Here is a 24,154-nt window from a genome sequence, read left to right on the forward strand (position 1 = left end):
AAAGTACCATTTCACAATTTTCTGAAGAGCCCTCAATATGGAAAATGTTAGAACTGAAAAACTAAACTCCTTTCTTTGAGGCGAATCTTTCTTCTCATTAAGTCACTTACATTATCAAAATCGCACTTGCAGTGAGGCTATTTGTAAGTATTTCATTTATTTATTAAGCTAAACACCAAGCTTACATAAAAATAATAACCTACTACCACAAAGCTCTGGCCGACCTGAAAAATCAACATCTTTCCCGAACTAAAAATGGCTATCTAGTCCCCAATCACGTGGTAAGGGCAGGACTCAAGACTACGATATACATTCTTTCTCCCCTGCAATGTGACATGTGTCATCCAATCACCTTCTAGTTCGTCTGCTCTGTGCGCACCCCTTCGTTTTCTCTCATCAGCTGGTTGTTCTTACGTCACTTCCTCTGTCTCGGAGGTCGGTGTGATCTGCTGTAGGGTATTAATGAAGTGAAAGGTAGCAATTATATTGAAGGGAGAAATCGGACCGGAGTAAACGCTGTTTGATATACCTGCAGGTGAGCAGCCTGCAGCGGGACGGAAGTGTGTGTGAATCTGTGATCTGGGAGAGAAAGAGAAGGAAAAGGTTATGAGCCCAGGGTGACGTAGGATTCTGGAGGAGGAGGAAGAATAGGAATGAGTAAGCCCAGGGCGTGGAAAAAGGATGTGAGTTCTAGGATGGGACGAGCGCTACGGAAGGAGAATAAGGTTGCGAGGGGATGCATGGGGGAGAGTTCGTCCGGGTAGAGGGCGAGAAGGATGACTGTAGGGAGCATGTGAAAAGAATGAATTAAGATTACAATTCTGGTTTTGATTAAAAAAAATAATAGTCTGGACAGGTTCAGTCCAATGCGCCAACTCAGGAGACTCGGGTTCAGGTTTTGGGGTGGCTTTTCAAAGCCATTTACGTGCATAAAGCACAAGTTTGTGTGTTAATAGCTCGTTATAAAACTGCCAGGGGTTTGTGCCTGTAAAAGTATGTCCATAACTTGATTTCACACATGCACTTGCGTGACCCCCGCCTCCCCAAAAATAGATGATCTAGGGTTGGAGTTTGAATTTATGCACATAATTTATGCATATGCTTTTTAAAATAAATAAAATGCACAAGATACATGTTGCAGAGAGCTGGTGTAACTTTTTGGGGTGACTTTGCGCTTGCACTTTTGCCTAATTTTCAAAGCGAATTTATGTACACAAGTTTGCTTTGGAAATTGGTGTAATTTATGCATGAAGCTGCTGCATAAGTTATCCACGATTTTGTAAAGTTACTCTCCCTGTGTCTGAGAGGGCTTATTCCTGGATAGTTGCTGTTACTGTGGCAGGGCCTGCTGGTTAAAGGAATGGTGCTGAGAGTAAGTTTAAAAGGAGAGGACTCTTCAATTGTTTTGTCTGGCGAGGGTACCTGACTCACTTTGTGTATGCCGTTTGGGTTGAAAGGATATATGAGGGGGAAGGAAATAAAAAGAAAAAAGGCCAGGCCTTATTCTTAGTCACATTGTCAGCAACTATTTTGTGAACTGGGGCAGGAGAAAGGTGTGAGTTGGGTCGAGTGGCGAGACCAGGGTAAGTATGTGAACTAGTCAGGCACTTTGGGTCTTATCAGCCCTATTCTGGTTTTTCATTTTTATCCCCTGCAGGTTAAATAAAAAGCTGCTGAGCATGGACACAGTGATGCGGCGCTGTCCATTCTTGTCCCGGGTGTCCCAGGCATTCCTGCAGAAGGCTGGAAAGTCCCTGCTCTTCTATGCTCAGAACTGCCCAGTGATGATGAGGGAACCCATTGCAAAAGCCCTGGGGACATCATCTGCCCTCTGCCAGGAGACTAAGGATGACACTCCAGGCAACCACAGTAAGAACCAACCATCAGCGTAGATGGAGTCACTAACAAGGCCAGCTGTAATTGGGTTGGGGGTGGGAAGGAAGAGGAGGCATTGTTTTCCCTATTTTAACATAGTAGGTAACACAAGGGCCAGTTGGTCCACACATCTGCCCTGTTGGCTTCCCCTCTGGTTCTCTACCACTTTAGCTGCATGAGCATATAGATTCCAATTCCTAAATTGACACCAGCTCAAGTCCCCACCCCATGACTTTTACTCCACTTCTCAATTCTGTTCCTGTCACTGCCCTTCATGTTCAAATTCCACCACCGTGCTGGTTTCCACCAGTTATGCCAGTAGACCACTCCAAGCATTGTCTTCCTCTTTGGTTCTCACAAGTCTCATGCTTAAAATAATACCCATCCCCCTCCCATGTTGTATCACCAAATTTTATAGTAATGCAAACTGCTGCCAAAGCTAGTGAGACTGTTGTCCAAACTTTCAGCTGCACCTTGGCTTTTAATAGGGTTGTAATCATGACCGTTCTGAACAGGTTACACCCACCATCTTGTAAGCTTGATGCAGTCATACTGGCATGCATTCCCACCTCTTCACAAAAGTTTCATATATCTGAGTAACACTGAAGCCCCTTCTTCATTTCTTTTCTTACTTCTTCCTGCCCGAACCACTGCACTTTGTGTGTACCAAGTATGTTTCAAATTCTCTCATAGTTTTGGTTGTCACTACATCTACCAGCAGGCTATTCAACTTATTTAAACATTTATATTCTACCTTTTTTAATAATGTATAAGTCCAATTACAAAAATTGGACACAGAACATTTTTATAATCTCTGTTCCCTGTACGTACCTAGATCAGTCCAGACTCCTGGGTTTTGCCTCCCCTCCAGCAGATGGAGACAGAGAAAGTTTTATTGACACTGCAACATAACCTGAGGTGCCACCTGCAGTCCCTCCCCTCCAGCAGATGGAGACAGAGAAAGTTTTATTGACACTGCAACATAACCTGAGGTGCCACCTGCAGTCCCTCAATATTTCTCTATCTCCAGCAGATGATGGAGGTGTAAAACCTGCAGTCTGTCTTTTAAAAAAAAAAAAAAAAAAAAAAAGGAAATTGGAACTAGCCTCTCAGGATGTTGTTAGGTCCTGATGGGGCCATTCTCCTTGATTTTGAGGCAGACGAGCAGCGGGTTGTTAATCCTTAGTGCTTAGTCCTTGATCGCCAGCACAGACAGGTAATTGGGGGGCCCAGTTCCGTCGCCTGCAGGAGGACAGTCAGAGCCTGCAGACAATCTTCTTTAAAGGGAAGTAGTCTTTCTTTATTGGATTGGCAGCCTCATTAAAGTTTACAAAAAAAAAATACTGCTTTCTTTTTTTGAGGCTGATTGAATGGTTCTCCTTGTCCTTCAGTCCTTCGGTGGTTGTTGCTGCCAGTTTCCCCGGTGGGTCGCTCTGGCGGTTGTTGATTATCGTGTGTTCTGGGGGTCATGAGGGGGAGGGGGAATCCCTCTTGTCTCTTTCTCCAGCTCATAGGGCCTCCGGGGGAGGTCAACAGGCAGGAGGGGGAGCTTTGGATGTTGCCTCAGATTTTGTTCTACTGTCCTTGTGCTTTTGATGCATGAGGCATTCTTGGCCAGGAAAGCCGCGGAGCACAAGGCTGGCCCAGAGTCCCCACTACTAACTTTGTGCTTTTGATGCACGAGGCGTTCTTGGCCAGAAAGGCCACGGGGCTGCGCAAGGCTGGCCAGGGGTCCCCGGCGCACCCACGTTCGGCGAAGAGGGCTGGACCCGCTAAGGAGGTGGAGGCCACAAGGGTTTGGAGAGTCCCTAGGCCACCCATCTCGAGTTTTCTGAGGACAATGAGGACCCACAGGCACAAGCCCTGCTGGGGTCGGATGTCACTATGTTGGCCAGGATGCGAAAGAAGCGCCGGGGAGTGGCCTGGCAGTGGAGGGGGATGATCAAAAGTGGTTCGTCTGTTTAACAGGGAATAGTTGGGGCCCCCTGATACCCCATGTTCTGGAAGAATTGGGGATAGAGCTTCCACAGAAAGATTCGGATCAGGAAGGAGTGGACCCAGTCATGAAGGGTCTTCAAGGTCTGGGAGTGCCTTTCCTTTCCATAAGTTTGTCAAGAAGTTGGTTTCAGGGAATGGGATACTCCTGAGACGGGCCTGGAGGTACACAGAGCAATGGACAAATTGTACCCCTTGCCGGAGGATACTCTGGAACTCCAGGGTACTGAAGGTGGATGCCACAGTTTTGGCTGTTTAAAAAGAAGAACACCATTCCAGTGCCCAGGACTACAGCACTAAACGACCTTCAGGATAGGGAGCTGGAGGGAGGTTCACCTCAAGAAAGTTTTTGAGGTATCTGCCCTTGGCATACAGGTTGCGGGGTGCAGCAGTGTTACGCTAAGGGCAGGTCTCCACTGGTTCAGCAGTTGCAGATGGACAGGACCATGTCTGAACTTGAGGCTAAGCAGGCTGAGTGGCTGGTAGCCTATGGAGTCTGTGCACTATACGACCTCAGTCGAACTTTTTCGAGGACACTGATGTCAGCGGTTTCGGCTAGGAGACTCCTCTGGTTGAGGAACAGGTTGGCGGAGGTGTCATCTAAGTCTCAGCTGGGAGCTTTGCCTTTTGAAGGGAAGCTGCTTTTTGGACAAGACTTAGAAGACATGATCAAGCTTCTCAGAGAGAATAAAGGTCATAAATTGCCTGAAGATAAACTTAAAGGGAAAGGGTCTTTACCTTTGTGTCATTTTCAAAGGCAATAGATGTTTGCGGCCCAGTGGGGCTATCGGGGGCACCCAGAGCCAGTCTGTCAGATGGCAGTCATCCTGGAATCATTCCTTTCGCAGGTGCAGATCAAATAGGGATGGCTCTAGCCAGGGAAGTGGTGGATCCAAGTCTACCCAATGCTGAGAGGCCAGTCCACTCAAGGGGGTCGGGGTTGACTCTCTACGAGGGGTGGGGCAAGATCACATCAGATCAGAGGGTGTTAGATATGAGAAGACATTTATTTAAAACATTTTCTATACCGTCGTTTAGTTATGTACCATCACAACGGTTTACAGGGAGGCACAAATATTTAAGTTTGTGTATACTATTCTAACAGGAGTGCACATAAAGGTTTCAGTTACAAGTTTTCATAAAATAATGTATATGATAAGTGACATGGATCTCATCCATTTATATGAATAAGGTAATCAAACAAGTATTGTACTTTATACTGAGTTTCTCTAACATTAGTGGTAAAGTTTGATTAAAAATAATAAAATACACTTACACGTCTAGGTGACTTTATGCTGTGTGTTGATGTTTGTTTATCTTTCTTGTTCTCCATTCTCGCTGTAAAATGCTTTTTTGAACAGCCATGTTTTTAAACTTTTTCTGAATAGTTTTAAATCTCTTTGCAATCTTGTTTCGATTGGCATTGTATTCCACAATATAGGTCCGGCTAAGGATAGCGCTTGCTCTCTAACTTGGGTCAGTCTCACTGTTTTGACAGAAGGGATGGTTAGAAGGGCTGTATTGGCTGACCTAAGATTTCTTTGCGGGACATGTAAGCGTAGCGCCGTGTTTAACCAATCAGCTTTTTCTTCGTTGATTAGTTTGTGAATTGTGCAGAGTGTTTTATATTGAATTCTTTGTTCTATTGGCAGCCAGTGTAATTCGGCAAGTGTTTGGGTGATGTGTTCTCTTTTGCTTTTACCTGTAAGTACTCTGGCAGCAGAGTTTTGTAAGATTTGTAGCGGTCTTATTGTTGAGTATGGTAATCCTAGAAATAGTGTGCTACAGTAATCTTTGCTAGCAAAAATAAGTGCCTGTAGCACCTTTCGAAAGTGTGCTTGGGTTAGCAAGGGTTTTAGCCTCCTGAGGACCATGAGTTTGGCGTAGCCTTCTCTAATGGAGAATGAAGAAAAGACAATTTATATTCAGACAACAACCAACAAGGAATGAAATACATACTCTGGTTAAACAAATAAGCATGCTTATTACGGCGGTTACTACCCCGAATCAATTAAGCCTGATACTTGGAATACATATCCGGCACAGTTCACTGCTTCAATGGCAGGGGGGAATGAAGTAAAGAGGATTTATATTCAGACAACCAACAAGGACTGAATTGCACAGGCAGGGTAAACAAGCGTGGGAGTAGCTTGCTTATTACGGCGGTTACTACCCCAAACCAATTAGCTAGATAGTTCACTTAGACGCAGCTCCAGCACTGCTCTCTACATCAATGGTGGGGGTGGAAGGGAATTGGAACCAAAAAGTACCAATAAGGGCCCTGACTTCAACGGTCAGAGTAACAGATAAGTATGAAAACAATTAGGTCTGAAAGCTTGCTGGGCAGACTGGATGGGCCGTTTGGTCTTCTTCTGCTGTCACTTCTATGTTTCTAACTTTCAGTTGTATGTGATGCTTAAGGCTGAGTTCTGTGTCAGTTATTACTCCTAGGTTTTAAGCTTTATCGGTTAGGTCCACTATCTGATTATTTTGAAGTCAGATTGTGTTTTGAATCAACTCAATGTTTTTTCATTCAAGGTGTATAAATTCCGTTTTTATGTTGATCATTAGCTCCATTTGGTTTAGCAGTTTAATTATATCTAGGTACATCATTGCTAGGTTTAATGTTTTTTTTTTTGTTTCCTCTACAGGTAAAATTAGTTGAATGTCGTCCGCGTATAAGTTATGTGTTACACCTAGTCCTGCTAGGAGGTGGCATGGGGTAGCAGGTAGATGTTAAACAGTGTCGCCGAGAGTGCTGATCCTTGGGGGTACTCCTGTTTTTAGTTCAGTTTTGTCCGATATTGTGTTCTTTATCTGTACCTGAAAAAATCTATTGCTTAAGTAGGATCTGAACCATTCAGTTGTTTTGTTTTGAAGCCCTATTTCATCCAGTCTTTTTAGTAGAATTGTATAGTTTACTGTGTCAAATGCTGCTGACAAATCTAATAGTATCATAATGTAGTGTTTTCCACTAGCGAATCCTCACAGTACATTATCTGTTAGGGAGATTAGTAATGTTTCTCTGCTATAATGTTTTCTAAAGCCGTGTTGTGAGGGATAAAGGATGTTACTGTTGTCTAGATGTTCAGCTAGTTTTTGTACCGTTTTTTCAATTAATTTAGCAAGTAGGGGTAGGTTAGCAACTGGTCTGTAGTTACTTAATATATTTGGGTCGCTGGTTTTTTTTTTTTTCTTTAATATCTGTTTGATTATTGCCCCTTTAAGCATGTCTGGCATTGTTCCTTCGCTAAGGGATAGGCTTATGATTTTAGTTAGTCTGTGAAGCTATGTCAGCTAGTTTGTTTTTGGTTTTTTTTTTGTATCTCCAAGGAAGGAATGGAGTCGAATATATGTGGGGCAGGGTTTAAATTTTTTAGCATGGATTCAACTTCGCTATTTGAGACGTCATAGAAACATAGAAATGACGGCAGAAGAAGACCAAGCGGCCCTTCTAGTCTGCCCAGCAAGCTTTGCACATTTTTTTCTCATACTTATCTGTTACTCTTGGCTCTTAGTAACCTTTTGGTTCTATTTCCCTTCCACCCCCACCATTAATGCAGAGAGCAGCGTTGGAACTGCATCTATGTGAAATATTTAGCTTAATTAGTTAGGGGTAGTAACCGCCGCAATAAGCAAGCTACCCCCTGCTTTTTGTGAATGCAAATCCTTTTTTCCACATTCATTCACCTCCTCTAGACTATGTCGTCAAATGTGGACCATTGTGTCACATCTCTTTTGTGCATCTTAATCTCCTGTTTTGTTGATTTCGGTATCTTAGTTTTTAGGATTGTGATTTTGTCTATGAAATAGTGTGCTATTTCGTTACATTTATTCTCTAGTGGGATTTGGGGTGCCTTTGTTTTATCATTTGTCAGATTTGCTACTATGTTAAATTGTGTTCTTGGATTGTTTGCAAATTTTTCAATTTTTGAACTGAAGAATAGTTTTTTTGCGTCAAATTATTTTTTTGTAATAAGCTAGTTTCCTGAATTTAGTCAAACTTTCTGTTTTATATTTTATCCATTCTTTTTCTTTTTCCTCAGATTTCTTTTGACATCCTTTATCTTCTCATTATACCACAGGTTTATTTGTTTAGACTTATTGATTTGTGTTAGCTTTGTGGGGGTTTACCTCATCTGCTAATTTATTCATGGTTGTCAGCCATGCTGATGTTGCATCTTTGCAGTCTTTGTGATCAAAGTTTGATACTGTTTCTTCTAATTTGATTTTTAGCATTTCAGTATTAAATGAAGGATGATACTTGAACTCTAATGGTTCATTTTTATGTATTTCTTTCAGCTTTAGGCATTTTATAGTAGATTGAATTAGAAAATGGTCTGACCATGGAATTTGATTATATTTGGTGTTCATGTGTTCAAGAAGCTATGGTTGATATATCAGGTCCAGTGAGTGCCCTGCTTTGTGTGTGGGTCTATCTGCAATTAGTGTGAACCCTAATGCTGTCATGATATGGTTGAATGTCTGTCATGTATTTGTTAATGGGTGAACATCCATGTGAAGGTTAAAGTCTCCGAGCACAATGGTTGGTTTAAAAGTGTTTAGGTTTACCGTGATGTATTCGATTAGTGGGGAGATGTTTAGTTCAAGCAGGCTGGGTGGGCAATAAATAAGACATATTTGTATATATTCGGTATCAAAGATTGCAATTTCATGGTTTCTAGGGGGTGTTGTAGGTACTATTTTACACCTGAATTTTTTTTCAGTAATTAGAACTAGGCCGCCTCCTCATTTATTTGCTCTGGGAATTGAAAATACATCGTAGTTTCTGTGTGCTATTTGGTTTTTTAGGATAATGTCCATTTCTTTTTTTTTTTTTAACGATGATTCAGTGATTGAGAGAGAACTTGGTTTAGTATCATACAGTAGGTCAGTAATTATTGGGAATTTCTTGGTTATCGATTGGGTTTTAACTAGTAAAAATGTTAATGTTACTAATTTATTTATATTTAGGGTGTTTGAATTTTTCGTCTTTTTTACTTGGATGAGGTTACTTAAGTTTGTATTCCTTGCTTCTACTGATTTGTATTTTTCTTGGTTTCCTTATGTAATTGTTGCTGTTTTTACCTTTTTGTTTAGACAGATTTCTATTCTATGTGTTGTCTGGTCACCTCCTTCTCTTACAGTTTCCATATTGTCTAGATTTGGTGTGTAATCCGTTGGTCTCTGCTCTCCAGATGTACTTCGGGTGTACGAAGGGGCATACACCTTCGGCGCACGACGCCTCCGGTCTCGGGCCCACTTTTTTAACTCCCTTTTGACGCGCTCTACCGACATCAGCACGTCGGGAGCGTCAGCCAAAGGGGAGGGGCTTGGTCACTCTTCCGGATCCGGGTGCGTCTGAAAATCGAATGAGAGAGAGGAAGAGAGTGAGTGTCCTGCTCGAAGCACACTTTCCCAAAAACCACTGACTCTGGGGCCTGGGCATTCAAACGATAATGCCTCGCAAACAGGTACAAATTCTTCCAAGTAGCCACCCTACAAATCTCCTGGGGTGACACTTGTTAACATTGAGCTCAGGTTGCTACTGGAGAACGAGTCAAATGAGCCCGTAATCCCTCCAGAACAGAACAGGACAACCCTGACAGATGTACGCCGAACCAAAAGCATCCTTTAACCACCGTGCAATCGTTGTCTTCGAAGCTTTACAAATTTTTATTTTATTTTTTTTTTTTGCACACCACTCCATAGCACAAAAAAGTAATCCATTAGCCAAAACTGTTAGTGACCTCAAGGTACCTCAACAAAGCACGCTTAACACCAAAGCATTTTAACTCTCTAGCATGAGACACCGTAGCATCCAAACTTGAAAAAGGACAGTAGTTCCACTGATTGACGACATTCCCGATCGCTTTAGGGCAAGGGAAGGGGGTTTCTGAGCGACCCCCGATGGGCTAGGTCCTGCTTCAGGCTCTGTGGGCCCGCTACATGGCAGGCCGCGGCAGTGCCATTTTCCCCCATTGACCATCGGTATGCGTGGTTCAGGCCAACCCTGTTGTGCGCATATAAGTACACGCATTCATTCACGCACAACTGGATGCATATACTTACATGTATCGGGGCAGATATGTGTGCGCTCGGGCGCTAACCGGCTGAATGCACAAGCTACAGTTAACTATGGCTCTGGCAACAAAGAAGCACAAGCGACACTCCCTTTGTGCTGCTTGCCATATTAGGGCTGCACAGTTTGACCTAGAATCTTTTTTGTGTCAGCACTGCCTCGGCTACCGGAAGATAAGAAAAAGAGGTCACAGCGCTCCTTACCCATGAGTGCTAGGAGCCCCTGAAGTGCTAGGAGCCCCAGGGGCTCCTAGCACTTCAGGCCCTACAGAAACTTGTCATTTCAGACATCTCGGCCCTTGGGAAGGTCTAAGTCCATTTGGAGCAGACAACCAAATAGAGGAACTGGTTCGGGCTCAGGTTCGACCCGAACTTCCCAATGAAGTTTGGCCGACCCATCCAGGAGATGAGGAGGTAGGGGCTGACTGTTCCTCTTCTATCATAGATGGGTCGAGATCATTTCGGACACATGGGTATTGGACATCATACGAGAAGGATGCACTCTAGAATTTCGCAGCATCCCTCGGGACATGTTCATGAGATCACCTTGTCATTCCCAACATAAAAAACTGACAGTGGAATCCATGTGATAAGGCTCCTCAGTTTGAGGGTTATAACCCCGGTACCTACACCCCAGGAAAATATGGGGCGTGATTCCATCTATTTCATCATACCCAAGAAGGAGGGTTCATTTCGCTCCAGCCTGAATCTCAAGAGTGTCAATCGTCATCTGCGGGTAATTCATTTCCGCATGGAAACTCTTCACTCCGTCATAATGGCCATACAGTCAGGAGAGTTCTTAACATCCCTGGACTTCTCGGAGGCCTACCTTCATATCCCAATTTGTCAAGACCACCAGCATTTCCTACGCTTTGCGGTACTGTGCTGCCATTATCTGTTCCCGGTGTTGCCCTTCGGCCTGGCAACTGCCCCCAGAACATTCTCCAAAATTATGGTGGTCGTAGCAACGGCACTGAGGAAAGAAGGGATCCTTATGCACCCCTACTGAGAAGACTGGCTGATCAGGGCGAAGTCATTTGAAGAGAGCCTCCAGTTGACCAGAAGGATCAAGGTCCCCCTGCTTCAGAAATTTGGTTGGGTCGTGAACATGACAAGAGCAGTCTCGAGCTCTTCCAGTCCTTAGAGTGCCTGGGAGTCTGGTTCGACACCAAGCAGGACAAGGTCTTCCTCCCTCCCTTGAGGATAAGGAAACTGATGTGCCCTGTGCGTCGGTTGACGAACACAATGCGCCCCAGGGGGTGGAGCTACCTCTAGGTCCTCGCCTGATGGCATCAACCCTAGAGGTAGTACTGTGGGCAATGCACACATGCAGCCACTTCAAAGCTCCCTGCTCTTATGTTGGAACCGACTGCCTCAAGACTACTTGATGGTGACTACAGGAAGTGCATCTAAGCAAGGATGTAAGCCTGTCCTCACGACTGATGCGAGACTCCAAGGGTGGGGAGCACACTATCAGGAATTGACAGCCCAGGGGCGATAGACCAGGGAAGAGGCGCACTGGAACATAAACCACCTGGAAGCCCAAGCTGTCAGATTAGCATGTATGCAATTCAGCCACAGGCTCCAGGGGCAAACAGTCCGTGTGATGTCGGACAACGCAACAATGGTAGCCTACATCAACTACCAGGGAGGAACCAAAAGTCACCAAGTGTTTCTAGAGATAGACCCCCCTTAAGGAATGGGCGGAGTTAAGTCTACAAGGGATCTCTGCCTCCCACATCGCAGGAAAAGACAACATTAGAGCAGACTTTCTCAGCAAGGAGAGTCTGGGTCCAGGGGAATGGGCGTTGTTGACCAGAGCCTTCCAGCTCCTAATAGATCGCTGGGACCTCCCATCCATCGACCTACTGGCTACATCTCACAATGCGAAAGTCCCCCAATTCTTCAGTCGCAGAAGAGATCAGCGCTCCCAAGGGATTGACACCCTTGTCTAGACCTGGCAGGACCTGTATGCCTTCCCTTTGTGGCCTCTGCTGGGCAAGGTCATTCGCAAGATCGAACACCACAGAGGATTAGTCCTTCTGGTGGCCCTGAATTGGCCCAAACACCCATGGTATGCAGACATGCGGAGGCTTCTGGTGGAGAGCCCCCTCTGCCCCCCCCCCCCCCCCCCCCCCCCACACACACACAGGGACCTTTTTCAACAAGGTCCGATCCTTTACGAGGACCCAACTTGGTTTTGTCTTACGGTCTGGCCCTTGAGAGGGCTCACCTGACGAAGCATGGATATTCGGCGGCTGTATTCACCTCCTTGCTCCGTGTGTGGAAGTTCTCGACATCCCTGTCATATGTGCGGATCTGGAGAATATTTGAGGCCTTGTGCGAGGAACACGGGGTGCCCCCTCGGATGACCAAGATTCCCATGATTCTGGAATTCTTAGAGGATGGCCTGAACAAAGAACTGTCCCTCAACTCCTTGAAGGTCCAGGTGGCAGCTCTCTCCTGTTTGAGGCAAGGTGAATGGAATCCACCTGTCGACACATCCAGACTTGGCCCATTTCCTAAAATAAGTTAAACATCTCCGACCACCCTTAAGGTGGCCGGTCCCGCTATGGAACCTCCATCTAGTATTGGACTTCTTAGCAGGGCCTTCCTTTCGGCCGCTGTGTGCTCTGTCTCTATGCCTGTTAACACTGAAGACTGTATTCTTGGTAGCGATATGCTTGGCTTGTTGCATCTCTGAACTAAGGTGCTGTCATGTCAGGAGCTGTTCCTCTGGTTGAATCCAGGAACATTGCAGCTTCGCAATGTCCCTTCCTTCTTGCCAATGGTAGTCTTGGAGTTTCACCTGAACCAGTCCATTTCCTTATCGTCCCTAGATAGATGCAAGGACTCGGAAGACTACAGTCTCCTATGCCACCTAAACGTCAGTAGGCTGATTGTACGGTATCTAGAACGTACAGAACTGGTGCTCAAGACGGACCGTTTGTTTGTTCTTCACAGTGGAAATAAACAAGGCAAAGCAGCTTTGCGAGCTACCATAGCTCGCTGGATCAAGGAAGTGATCCCGGATCTTATGTAGAGGCAGGGAAGCCTTTATCCCTTCAGATTAAAGCTCATTCCACTAGGGCCCAGGCAGTATCCTGGGCGGAAGCTAAGCTACTGTCTCCTGTTGACATCTGGCAAGCGGTGACATGGTCTTCCTTGCGCACCTTCTCCAGGTTCTATCGCCTGGGCGTCCAAAACCGAAAAGACGCAGCCTTTGCGAGTGCCGTGCTAACTGGACCACGGGCAGCCTCCCGCCCCGTTTGGGGGTAGCTTTTGTACATCCCATTAGTCCAGAATCCATCTGGCTACATGCTAGGAAATGGAGAAATTACTTATCTGATAATTTTGTTTTCCTTAGTGTAGACAGATGGACTCAGCATCCCGCCCATGGCTGCCCATGAACAGTGCCAAGGAATCGCACATGAATCTCAATCCCAAAGAGGCTACGGGTAAGCCATCACCCTATCCATAGATTTGGACATCTGTAATATTGCTGGGATTCAGCACTTATGTTTGTTTGAGTGCAGTTATGGTCACCAGTTTTAATCAAGTTTTTAATCCAGTTCTTAATCAAGTTCTTAAATTGTATTCAAGTTTTTCAATAGTATGTCCACAATGGCTTTTGAAGAGAATAGTGAAGGGCTGAGGTCACTGCAGGGATGTATCTAGGGTGATGTCAGCTTTGAAACCTGACTCCGTCTCCATCTGCTAGCACAGGAGCACAACTCATTGGTCCTGAGTCCATCTGTCTACAGTAAGGAAAACAAAATTATCAGGTAAGTAATTTCTCCAATTTGGCTTCCAGAACCTCCCTCCCACATTTTCCTATGTCATTGGTGCCTACATGTACCATGTCAGCTGTCTTCTCCCCAGCACTGTCTAAAATCCTATGTAGGATGAATTAGTTAAGGTGGAATGTGGAGGAGGTATAAGTGATGATGGAAGGAAAAGCTGGAAGAGAATAGGACTGATGGGAAGTTAAAGCAGGTAGAATAAAATGAGCAACCTGTGGTAGGCGAGAAGCAGATTGTAGTGTGTGAGGGTGGGGTAAGAAGAAAGCAGTAAGGAGGTGGAGGAATGAAACATAAAATAACCTTTTTTTTTTTTCCCCTTTCATTTTTCTTATTTCATTTATTCTGACTTATGCAAAGGTTAGAATTAATGAAATATTGTAGATTGGATTTTTAATGAAATTGACTTTCTGTACACATTAAGGGGCTAATTTAATAAGCTTCACTGACCTTAGTGCAAGTTTTAACTCCTGTTTTTATATTGTATTTTTCCTCATTTCCTGTAGTAAGATAACTCTGGTATTTAACAGGGTTATTAACTCCAAAAAATGTGCAGTAAAACAGGAGTAAAAACCATTGCTGAAACTAGTGTGGGTGCATGCAAATCCCGTGTAAAAGGGGCATTAACTATTTCCCAGTAATGTAGGGACGTGCATTAAAGAACAGATCGCTTAAGGCACGCGTTCCCAACACTGGAAATTTAACTCCTGGGGCTGAGGAGGAGTAAAACTCTTAACTCGCATTTCTGGCGGTCACGTTATTCTGTTGCTGTGCCCAGTGCAAGATTGCATCCTGACTTGGGCACAATTTTGCATACAAACAGGCTGATGCAATACCGTGCGCTGCAGCCAGTGCATAGCTCAACACACAATTGGACATGCATACGTAACCCCCAATGCAAAACAGGGGTTAGCACGTCCAATCGAGCGCGTAGGTAATAGCGCTCATCACATGTAAATTCATGTTGATGAGGCTACTTAACTATTACACCCAGGGGCGGATTTTAAAAGGGTTATGCGCGTAACCCTTAAAAAAAACCCTTGCGTGCGCCGAGCCTATTTTGCATAGGCTCGGCAGCGCGCGCAAGCCCCTGGACGCGCGTATGTCCCAGGGCTTGCAAACATGGGCGGGCCGTGGGCGGGGCCGCAGCCCGGGGACATGGCGGCGGTACGAGGGCGTGGCCGAGTGCCCTGACACATCGGCCTGTGTTGGGGCCTGCCGTGCCGGCAGACAGCCGGCATGCGTAACTCAACAAAATAAGGTGGGGGGGGGATTTAGGTAAGGCTGGGGGCTGGGTTAGATAGGGGAAGGGAGGGAAAGGTGGGAGGGAACAAAAAAAAAAAAGTTCCCTCCAAAGCCGCTCCGAAACGGGGAAAGCCATCCCCTAGGGCTCGGCGCTTGCAAGGTGCACATGTGTGCACCCCCTTGCGCGACCCAACCCCGGATTTTATAACATGCGCGCATAATTTTAAAAATCTGTCCCCCAATGCGCAACAAAAAAAAGTGTGCCCAACGCACACATTCTTACTCTCAAAAATGAACACCTGCCCCGGAGCAGGCAATAATTCTCGAGGAGCCCCAAAGTTTTACAGAAAAAGAGAAAATGCTGCTTTTCTATAGTGGTCAGATTAGGAAAAGGGATTCTCAATTATAGAGCATCCAGCTCCCTAGCCCAAGGCTGTGCACAGGTTATTTATTTATTTAATAGTTTTTATATACAGACATTCATGTGCCCATATCATAGGAAAATGGACGCTTGTATAATTGAGATTCCGTTTTCCTAACCCGCTGACAGCCACCTCTCCTGGGCACCCGATGCCGAGGAGGTGCTAGGGATGCAAACTTTTTTTCCCTAGCGCCTCCTTTTTACCACAGCAGCCCATTTAAATATAAAATTGGGTGCTCGGGAGAGTGGATCGACATGCGTTTCATGAGCGCCCGTTTAACATATGCCAATATTGCATCGGCCTGATTGTCATTTGGGCAAGGCATGCCAAGCGAAATGAAAGGGTGTAAGGTCTCTTGCATGCAAGATCATTTTGGCCACACTCCTTCCCGTTTAAGCAATTACCTCCCTACTCCCGTTTTAAAGCACCAATGCAGATTGTCAGGTAAACTTGCATTTTAGCCTGCTTTTTTTTTCTTTTTTACTCCTGCTTGATTTGCCTCCTGTTGGCTTACTGCAACCTGGGATACTGTTGGTTTCTACTGGGCACGTTAACTAAAACCCACACTAAAATTTAACTCTGTTTTAGCCCAAGTTTTATTACATTAGAGCCTAAGAAATGTACAATTAAATGCAAGAACATATGCAGTAGAATTGATGCCAAACTTTATAACCCAGGAGTAGGTAACGCCAATCCTGGAGTGCCACAAACAAGTCTGGCTTTCAGGATATCCACAATGAATTTGCATGAGGTATATTTGCAGGCATTGCCTCCATTGTATGCAAATATTTCATGCATAATCATTGTGGATGTCTTGGAAATCAGAGCTGTTTGTGGCCCCCCAGGACCGGAGTTGCCTACCTTTGTTCTAAACCTTGGCGTAGAACTTGCCGCCGAGTTGCCATAAGAAATCGGGGTCCTTGCTTATAGACAAGAGAAAATCCCAGCAGAGCCTTAGTATGTTAATAAAGATGAGTTATGTGCAGGAATCTACACCATCTTCTCGCACCCCCTTTCAACAAACGGCTGCGAGCTAATTTGTAACGTAAATGAAACAGAACTTCTTTTTTTCTTTTTTTTTAAATATAAAGAGGCCATTGATGCCAAAACTGGGTTCCAGCAGAGCTCTCTTATGCCCCAACTGCCATCAGGCCACCCGGCACCAGCTGCTTTCCAGAACACTGCTCCCAAGTGTCCTTTCCTGGCAGCACAGATGAGTCAGGAGAGCAGTAACGTATTCTGCAAAGCCAGCATTGAGCTGCAGGAGGATGTGCAGGAGATACAGGCTGTGAGGAAAGGTATGTGCTTCTTCACAGAATGTTCCTTGAGGAGGAGGAAGAAATGACTGTAATTTGTATTGTCTTGAAGCATTCTTGTGTAGTCCCCAAAGTTGTTTTTTTTTTCTCCTTCTTGCTGTTTTTGGTACTCCTGCATGAAAAACTTGCCTACAACCTCGTTTGCTTTGTCAGCCGCCAACACCCTTACCACAGCCGAGGTGCATTGGTACTCTTTGGGGCATTCACATACGAAGCTGAGGATTTTCCTCTCTCATGGTCCCTACCCAATTAACTCTTCTATTTTCGGCATCTCAGTGACCACGAGGAGAGAAAGCAGCCCCTCGGGCACTGTGTCTGTGCCTCTTGGACAGCTGCTCACTGCTGCATGGGTATTAGTTTCTGAAGCCTCTTCTCAAGCCTTTGAGCGCTGTCTCTGTGCCTCTATCCTTGGCCAAGTTTGGGAAGTGAGAGACAGCTTTCTCATCTATAGCCATTTATCGAGAGATGGCTTGAAAGGTTTTGAAAACCCCTTGTTGAAAAGAGCCATTTACATTTATAAACAAGTTTTTATGTATTGAGATTTTGTTGGCTCTCGAAGAGACTGAGAAGAAAACCGGGCAAAGCTTCAAATAAATAAGGAAAGTGTCTAATCTGATCACAGATCAACTTTGTTAAAATCACTAGGTTTTAATACATTTTCAGTAATGTCATTGTGTACATGGTTATAAGGTTCCCCAGGGCTCCAAAACAGTCACGTTGGCAACCAGAATCTCTTTGGTGGTGTCGAGCGGGGAAGCATCACCCAAGAGGAGCCTTCCTGCCTGACAAGCCACCATCTGCATCCATCCTACCCGCACCAGTGTCTGCTTCCTCCGCTCCTCCCACCCTTCTGATGTTCTTTGAGGAGCTGTGGGAAGGTTTCCCTCCTTCCCCGACTGGAGCTACGGGAAGGAGGTACAGGAATAAGGCAGCCACAGCACAGAAGGGAGAGGAGTTGGCCTGGAGGGAGGAGTAGGCAGTTGGGTGCTTGGATGAAGGCCTTTGGGAGTGGAGGCGGCAAAGTATGGGGGTTTAGAGCAGGGTTTCCCAAACCTGTCCAGAAACTCCACAGCCAGATGGGTTTTGAAGTTGTCCACAAAGAATATGTATGAGAGAAATTTGCATATATTGGAAACCTAGTATATTCTCATTTATCTTGTGCATATGGATAGTCTGAAACCTCGATCCTCAAGAAAGGTTTGAGAAGCTGTGGCATAGAGGAGTAGGGTTGAATTGAAGCCTTGGGGTGCTGGGGGATGGGGAGGGGGAAGAGAACTGGGATATGGAGGAAGAGAGAAGTGCAATTTGAGTGGGGGGCTGGAGGGCAGCGAGAATGGATAAATCTATTCAAGGGAGGAAGGACAGGAACAGAGTCCTTCTCCTGCTTTGGGCTTCCAAATCAATGAGAACAGACCTGCTATGGACTATGGTGCCGTAAGCCTTTACTCACACCTATTCTAGGTTGTCTCACCTCTGCTAATTTGCTTAGTCCACTCATTACAATGAGTCCTCAGCTGGGGGGGCCATGCATCAGGGCTCTCAAGCACCTTGCACTGTAGGCTTCAAGTCCAGCCATTAGTTGTTGCTGTTGCTCCATCCACTGGCCCAGGGAATGGAAAATCTGACCAGGAATTAAGCCTGGATTCTCCATCTTGCATTGCCAAGTCTACCTTAAGGTTCCTAGAAAAATGAGCTTTCATTGTAAGTCTGACTTCTGTGCATCTATGCAGGGATTGCAGCTGGGGTTTTCACATTCATAGCTTTGTGCTTTTAAGTGTGCAGCTGACTGCCATCATTTCTGTGCACAGACTATGTAAGGTGAGATTATTTAGTTTTCCTTCAATGCAAAAATCATTCTTCTTCTACCATATGCCAGTACAAAACCAGAGCAAAACTTTGAGAAACCTTGTCCCTTAAGTTCATAACCTTTTATTGAAATGATCTGATAGGAACCAAATACTCACTCAGTTTAATTTGCCTTTTCTTTTAACAGAGTTGGCTGAAACGCCAGTGAATCCCAGTGTGATTAACATTAAGACTGATGGACAGGAGCAGAGTGACTTCTTCAGAAAATTCCACGATGCCAAGCTGAAGGAGAGACCAGAAAGGGTGTCCCACCTGCTGCAGGATAACATGCCAAAATGTAACAACTAGTTTCTATGCTGAATGGGAACAGTTGGTTCCCATATGGAGTGACTTTCTGCTGTTCTAGATCAGTATCTCAGATACTGAAATCCATTAACTAGTAGCAACCATGAGACATTTTCAGGCAAAACTTAATCAGTTTTCCATGAGACCATCCACATTCAAAGTGACTTCTGCTTTTCTGCTCATATAACCATGAAGTCAGGGTTGACCTCTTGCCATCCCACTTTCACTGCATAAAAGGCCCACATCGGGCCATACTGTAGAATGTGGACTGTTCGGCTTGGGATGTTGGCTTTTGGTCATGCAGTATTAAATGTATGCCTCTGTTAGGAGCATTGCCTTAGTCTGCAACAAATGAGTATGCTGCTAATTGTGTCCTGGTGGGCAGGATGCCTGAGAGCATGGCAGACTGTTATCAGCATGCGTGGTTCCTACTCCCATTGTGCTTTTATCTTAATCAGCCTCATCCTGGCTCTCTGTCTGAGGGTGCTGCAGAATGTTGCTGCTTTCCTTTCGTCTTCACATGTAACAGAGTGTGATTTCTAGTTCTTGGCACCCTTAGTTTCCAGAGCATCTCTACCTTTCAACATGAAGGACTGTAATTTTGATTTTGATGTGTTTTCTTTTTTTTTTCTTGTTTTTGATATTTATCTAATATCCGTATTATAGCTGTCTCTCACTCTCTTTCTAGCTGTTAACTCTTTCCAGTACGACCAATTCTTTGAGAAGCAAATTGATGAAAAAAAAGCCGACCATACATACCGTGTATTTAAGACTGTGAATCGAAGGGCACACCTCTTCCCAATGGCTGATGACTATTCAGACTCTGTTAGCAAAAAGCAAGTGTCAGTCTGGTGCAGCAATGACTACTTGGGGATGAGCCGCCACCCTCGAGTTGTTGGGGCTGTAATGTGAGTTTTTCTCTGTTTCCTGTGTGTGTGTGTATTGATGTACAAACGTGGTAGCACCATGCTTTCATGGACACGACAGCATTCACATTGCATGCAGATCTAGTGCTGCAGACCACAGAATGTCAGTTTCCCTGTACGTACCCAGATCAGTCCAGTCTCCTGGGTTTTGCTTCTTTTTCCAGTAGATTGAGACAAGAGAAAGTTTTGCTGACACTGCTACTTAACCAAACGTGCCACCTGCAGTTCCTCAGTATTTCTCGGTCTCCAGCAGATGGTAGATGGGTGCAAAACCTGCAGTTCTGCAGTCTAGGCAATTTTTTTCCGCTTTGAGCCTTCCTCCCAGGGGTTTTAGAATCCTGGTGGGTTCTTCCCTGTCCGGTTGAGGCAGATGAGCCGGGGGTTGGTGACCCTTGTGTGTGCTCCTACCGTGCACCCGTGGAGTGTAAATCTGGTGGTCCAGATTCCTCCCCTTCACAAGCCCGCTCAGGCAGCTGCAGGCTTCAGATATCCTTTATTCCCTGTACATACCCGGATCAGCCCAGACTCCTGGGTTTTACCTCCCCTCCAGCAGGCGGAGACAGACCAATTTCAAGGAACTGAAGGCAGTTGCACAACTCAGCTGTGTGGACGGCTTCCTCTTCACTGTTTAAAGCGGCTGAAGTATGTTTATTTTGTTCTTGGTTTTCTCCTTCTTGAATGTCAGTCGGCTTCTCCCTGGGTGCGATGGGCTGTGGCTCATGTCATGGCTTTGTCGGCTCGGGCTGTGAGCCGGGTGTTTCGAGGGCGGGGAGGACTCGTCCGGCAGCCAGGAAACATCTAAAGTCCCCTGCTTCGGTTTTGGTGTCGCTCCGGGGCCCTGGCCGAGGTGCTAATCCTTTCCCGATTAGCGCGGGAATAGTGGCCATCTTGGATTCGCTTTCAGCTGTTCCCGTGCTGCCGGGGGGATGCCCCCATGCTTGTCTCCAGCCCGTTCAGTCGTGATCAGAGGGAGGCTCCTGACTTGGATGATCCAATGGATCTGGTGGCCGGAGGGTGCGGGTCAAGGGGAAAACCCGAAGGTAGTCTGACTTTTTAGAAGAGAAGAGCTTGATGCCTTGCTACCTCTGGCTTTTCAGGTTCTAGGGGTCAAGATCCCTTAGGAGGACTCTGATTTGGAGGGGGAAGATCCGGTCCTGGATGGGATGTGGGGTCCCCCAAAAGCCTTCCCATATTACAAGTCTGTAAAGAAGCTAGTGGAAGCAGAATGGGGAGCTCCCAATTCCTGGTTAAAGGTAGGAAGGGCCATGGCAAAGCTTTATCCATTGCCTGAACAGGCTTTGGAACTTTTTGCTCTCCATAAAGGCAATGCTGCGGTTTCGATGGTTACTAAGAGGGTGACTATCCCTGTGGTAGTCTCTGCAGCGTTGAAGGATATTCAGGATCGTAAGTTGGAGGTGCACCTCGAGAGGATTTTTGAGGTCTCTGCTCTGGGTTTACATGCTGCTATTTGTATGAGTTTTATGCAACATGCTTGTCTCCGCCGGGTGCAGCTGATGCAAGAAAACCTGCCGAAGTCAGACGAGGAGGCCGACAGGGCTGAGCGAGTTGAGGCAGCGGTTGCCTACGGAGCAGATGCTCTGTATGATTTGGTTTGTACCTCATCTCGGATTATGGTATTTATGGTTTCCGCCAGAAGCTTGATCTGGCTGCAAAACTGGGCGGCGGGCGTCTTCTCCAAGGCATTGTTAGGCTTGCTGCCTTTCATGGGTTGACTTATTTGGTGAGGACCTCGAGCAGTTGATGCATTCTCTTGGGGATAATAAGGTCCTTAGGTTGCCGGAGGATAAGCCTAAGGGCAAGAGGTTTTTTCAGGTACGTTCTCATTTTCGGTTAGATAGAAGGACTTATCCGGCAAAGGTTGCTGCTGGGCCTTAAAGACAGTTTCCCCTTTCGGTGCAGTCCTGGAGTCAATCCTTCCAGATCAGTCCAGACAAGCGGGTTTTGTTCATCCCTACCAGCAGATGGAGACCATTCTGAGGCGCCGCTTGGGGCGGGAGTGCATCTGGGCTTAAGTCTTCGCAATGAGGCGAGGCTGGTCCACTCCGTCGTTCCTATTAGAGGAGGTTGCCTGTCACGGTTTTACGAGGAGTGGGCCAGAATTTCTCAGGACCAGTGGGTGCTCAGCATGATAAAGGACGGCTACGCTTTAGAATTTGCTTGACCCGTCTGCAATTTGTTTCTAGTTTCCCCGTGCGGCTCCTTTGACAAATAAGTAGCGGTTTGAGAGACGCTGGAATGGCTGTGTCACCTGGCGACAGTGATTCTGGTTCCCCGCGAAGAGTTTTGCAGGGGAAGATATTCCATTTACTTTGTGGTCCCAAAGAAGGGACTTTCTTCCTGATTTTAGATTTAAAGAAAGTAAATGCAGCACTAAAGGTTCCGCATTTTTTGATGGAAACCTTAAGGTCGGTGATTGTGGTGATTCGCAAAGGAAAGTTTCTGGTGTCTCTGGCTCTAACAGAGGCCTATCTGCACATCCCCCATTCATCAGGACTCTCAGCGTTTCCTGCAATTCATGATTCTGGGGCAACATGTTCAGTTTCAGGCCCTTCCTTTTGGATTGTCCATGGCACCACACACCTTCACCAAGGTGGTGGTGGTGGCAGCGGCGCTCCGGAAGGAATGGATTTTGGTGCATCTGTATATGGTCTGGCTTATCGGGCAAAGTCGGGGGTTCTTTGTCACCTGTCAGTTCAAAATGTTCTCTATGTCCTCCAGTCACTAGGTTGGGTGGTGAATATCGCAAAGTCACCTGTTACCGACGCAGTCCTTAGAGCAGTGGTTCTCAACCCTGTCCTGGGGACCCCCCCAGCCAGTCGGGTTTTCAGGCTATCCACAATGAATATGCATGAGAGAATTTGCATACACTGCCTCCATAACATGCAAATTTTCTCTCATGCATATTCATTGTGGATAGCCTGAAAACCCGACTGGCTGAGGGGGTCCCCAGGACATGGTTGAGAACCACCGACTTAGAGTATCTGGGAGCTCTATTTAACACTCTAGTCGGCAAGGTGTATCTCTCAGAGAAGCGCGTGCTGAAGCTGCAGGGGCAGATTCGGTGGTTGTTGCAATTATAGGTGATCATGGTATGGGATTATTTGCAAGTTCTGGGCTTTATGGCCTCGACCCTGGATGTAGTGCCGTGGGCTTTTGCTCACATGAGACAGTTGCAGAGAGCACTTTTGGCTCAGTGGAACCCGGTCTCAGAGGAGCTTCAACTTCCATTACCACTCGAGGGCGTCGCACGGGAGAGCTTTTCCTGCTGGCTTCTAACTTGCAATCTCGTCCAGGGTGTGGATCTTAAAGTCCCGGATTGGGTGGTAGTTACTATCGATGCCAGCCTTTTCTGGTTGGGGAGCAGTCAGCACCAATCAACTCAGAGTGGCTGGTCCATGAAAGAGTCTGCGTGGTCTGTCTGCCGGCTAGAGACTAGAGCAGTCTGCTGAGCCTTGCAAGGATTTCTACCAAAAAATTGAGCTAGCCGAAAAAGTAAGGAATCTGGGAGTAATAATGGACCCAGAAATCAACCTGAAGCAACACATATCTATAAAAGTTAGAGAAGGCTACGCAAAACTTATGGTCCTCAGAAGATTGAAACCATTACTCACACCTGCCCACTTCAGAACAGTATTGCAAACACTTATCTTTTCCAGCACTGACTACTGCAATGCACTCTTACTAGGACTCCCAAGCACATCGATAAGACCACTCCAGATACTTCAAAATACTGCAGCCAGAATACTGACGGGAAAAAAGAGGAGGGACCATATAACCGAAACGCTAGCAAACTTACATTGGTTACCCATCGAATACAGGATAAAATGCAAGGCCCTTATGTACCATACACAAACTAATATATGATAAAGAAGCAGACTGGCTAAACACAGCCTTACGAGTACACGTTCCACAAAGAAACCTCCGCTCAGCAAACAAAGCACTACTAACAATCCCTTCAGTAAAGTCAGCAAAATTAACCCAAGTGAGAGAAAGGGCTTTATCATTGGCTGGGCCCATACTATGGAACACTATGCCCCCTGAACTCAAATTACTGAATAATCTCAAAACTTTTAAGAAAAATTTAAAAACATGGCTCTTTAAAAAAAGCCTTCACTAAAGAGTGTGGAGGGTAGAGAAAGAAAGTACAGAGTAATGCAGATGAGAATGAATTTACTCAATCCTACATTTAAGAAGTAACATCTCAAAGAGATAGTAACTCAATAATATACCTGGACTTGACCAACATTACTCAAATAATGATTTTGTTTATGAAATTGTAGCCGAACTTTATTGGCACCTGTTTGAATGTACGATATCCTAGA

General features: G+C 45.7%; 1 protein-coding gene across 2 annotated transcripts in view; it reads left to right on the forward strand.

Annotated features, from left to right (window-relative positions):
- The first annotated feature begins 384 nt into the window (after positions 1-384).
- The window catches only part of LOC115090465 (5-aminolevulinate synthase, nonspecific, mitochondrial-like), a 39,257-nt gene continuing 15,487 nt past the window's right edge, over positions 385-24,154 (forward strand). The window contains exons 1-5 of one of the 2 annotated variants that reach the window (XM_029599593.1): positions 385-535; positions 1,658-1,869; positions 16,510-16,716; positions 18,728-18,877; positions 19,574-19,793. In XM_029599593.1, coding sequence (XP_029455453.1) covers positions 1,680-1,869; positions 16,510-16,716; positions 18,728-18,877; positions 19,574-19,793 — 767 coding nt within the window. In that variant the 5' untranslated portion in view covers positions 385-535; positions 1,658-1,679. Of the gene's footprint in view, positions 536-660; positions 684-1,657; positions 1,870-16,509; positions 16,717-18,727; positions 18,878-19,573; positions 19,794-24,154 lie in introns of those variants that run through there. The other variant, XM_029599592.1, reaches the window with a different exon arrangement.

This window comes from Rhinatrema bivittatum, chromosome 4 (genome assembly GCF_901001135.1).
Source record: "Rhinatrema bivittatum chromosome 4, aRhiBiv1.1, whole genome shotgun sequence".
NCBI lineage: Eukaryota > Metazoa > Chordata > Amphibia > Gymnophiona > Rhinatrematidae > Rhinatrema > Rhinatrema bivittatum.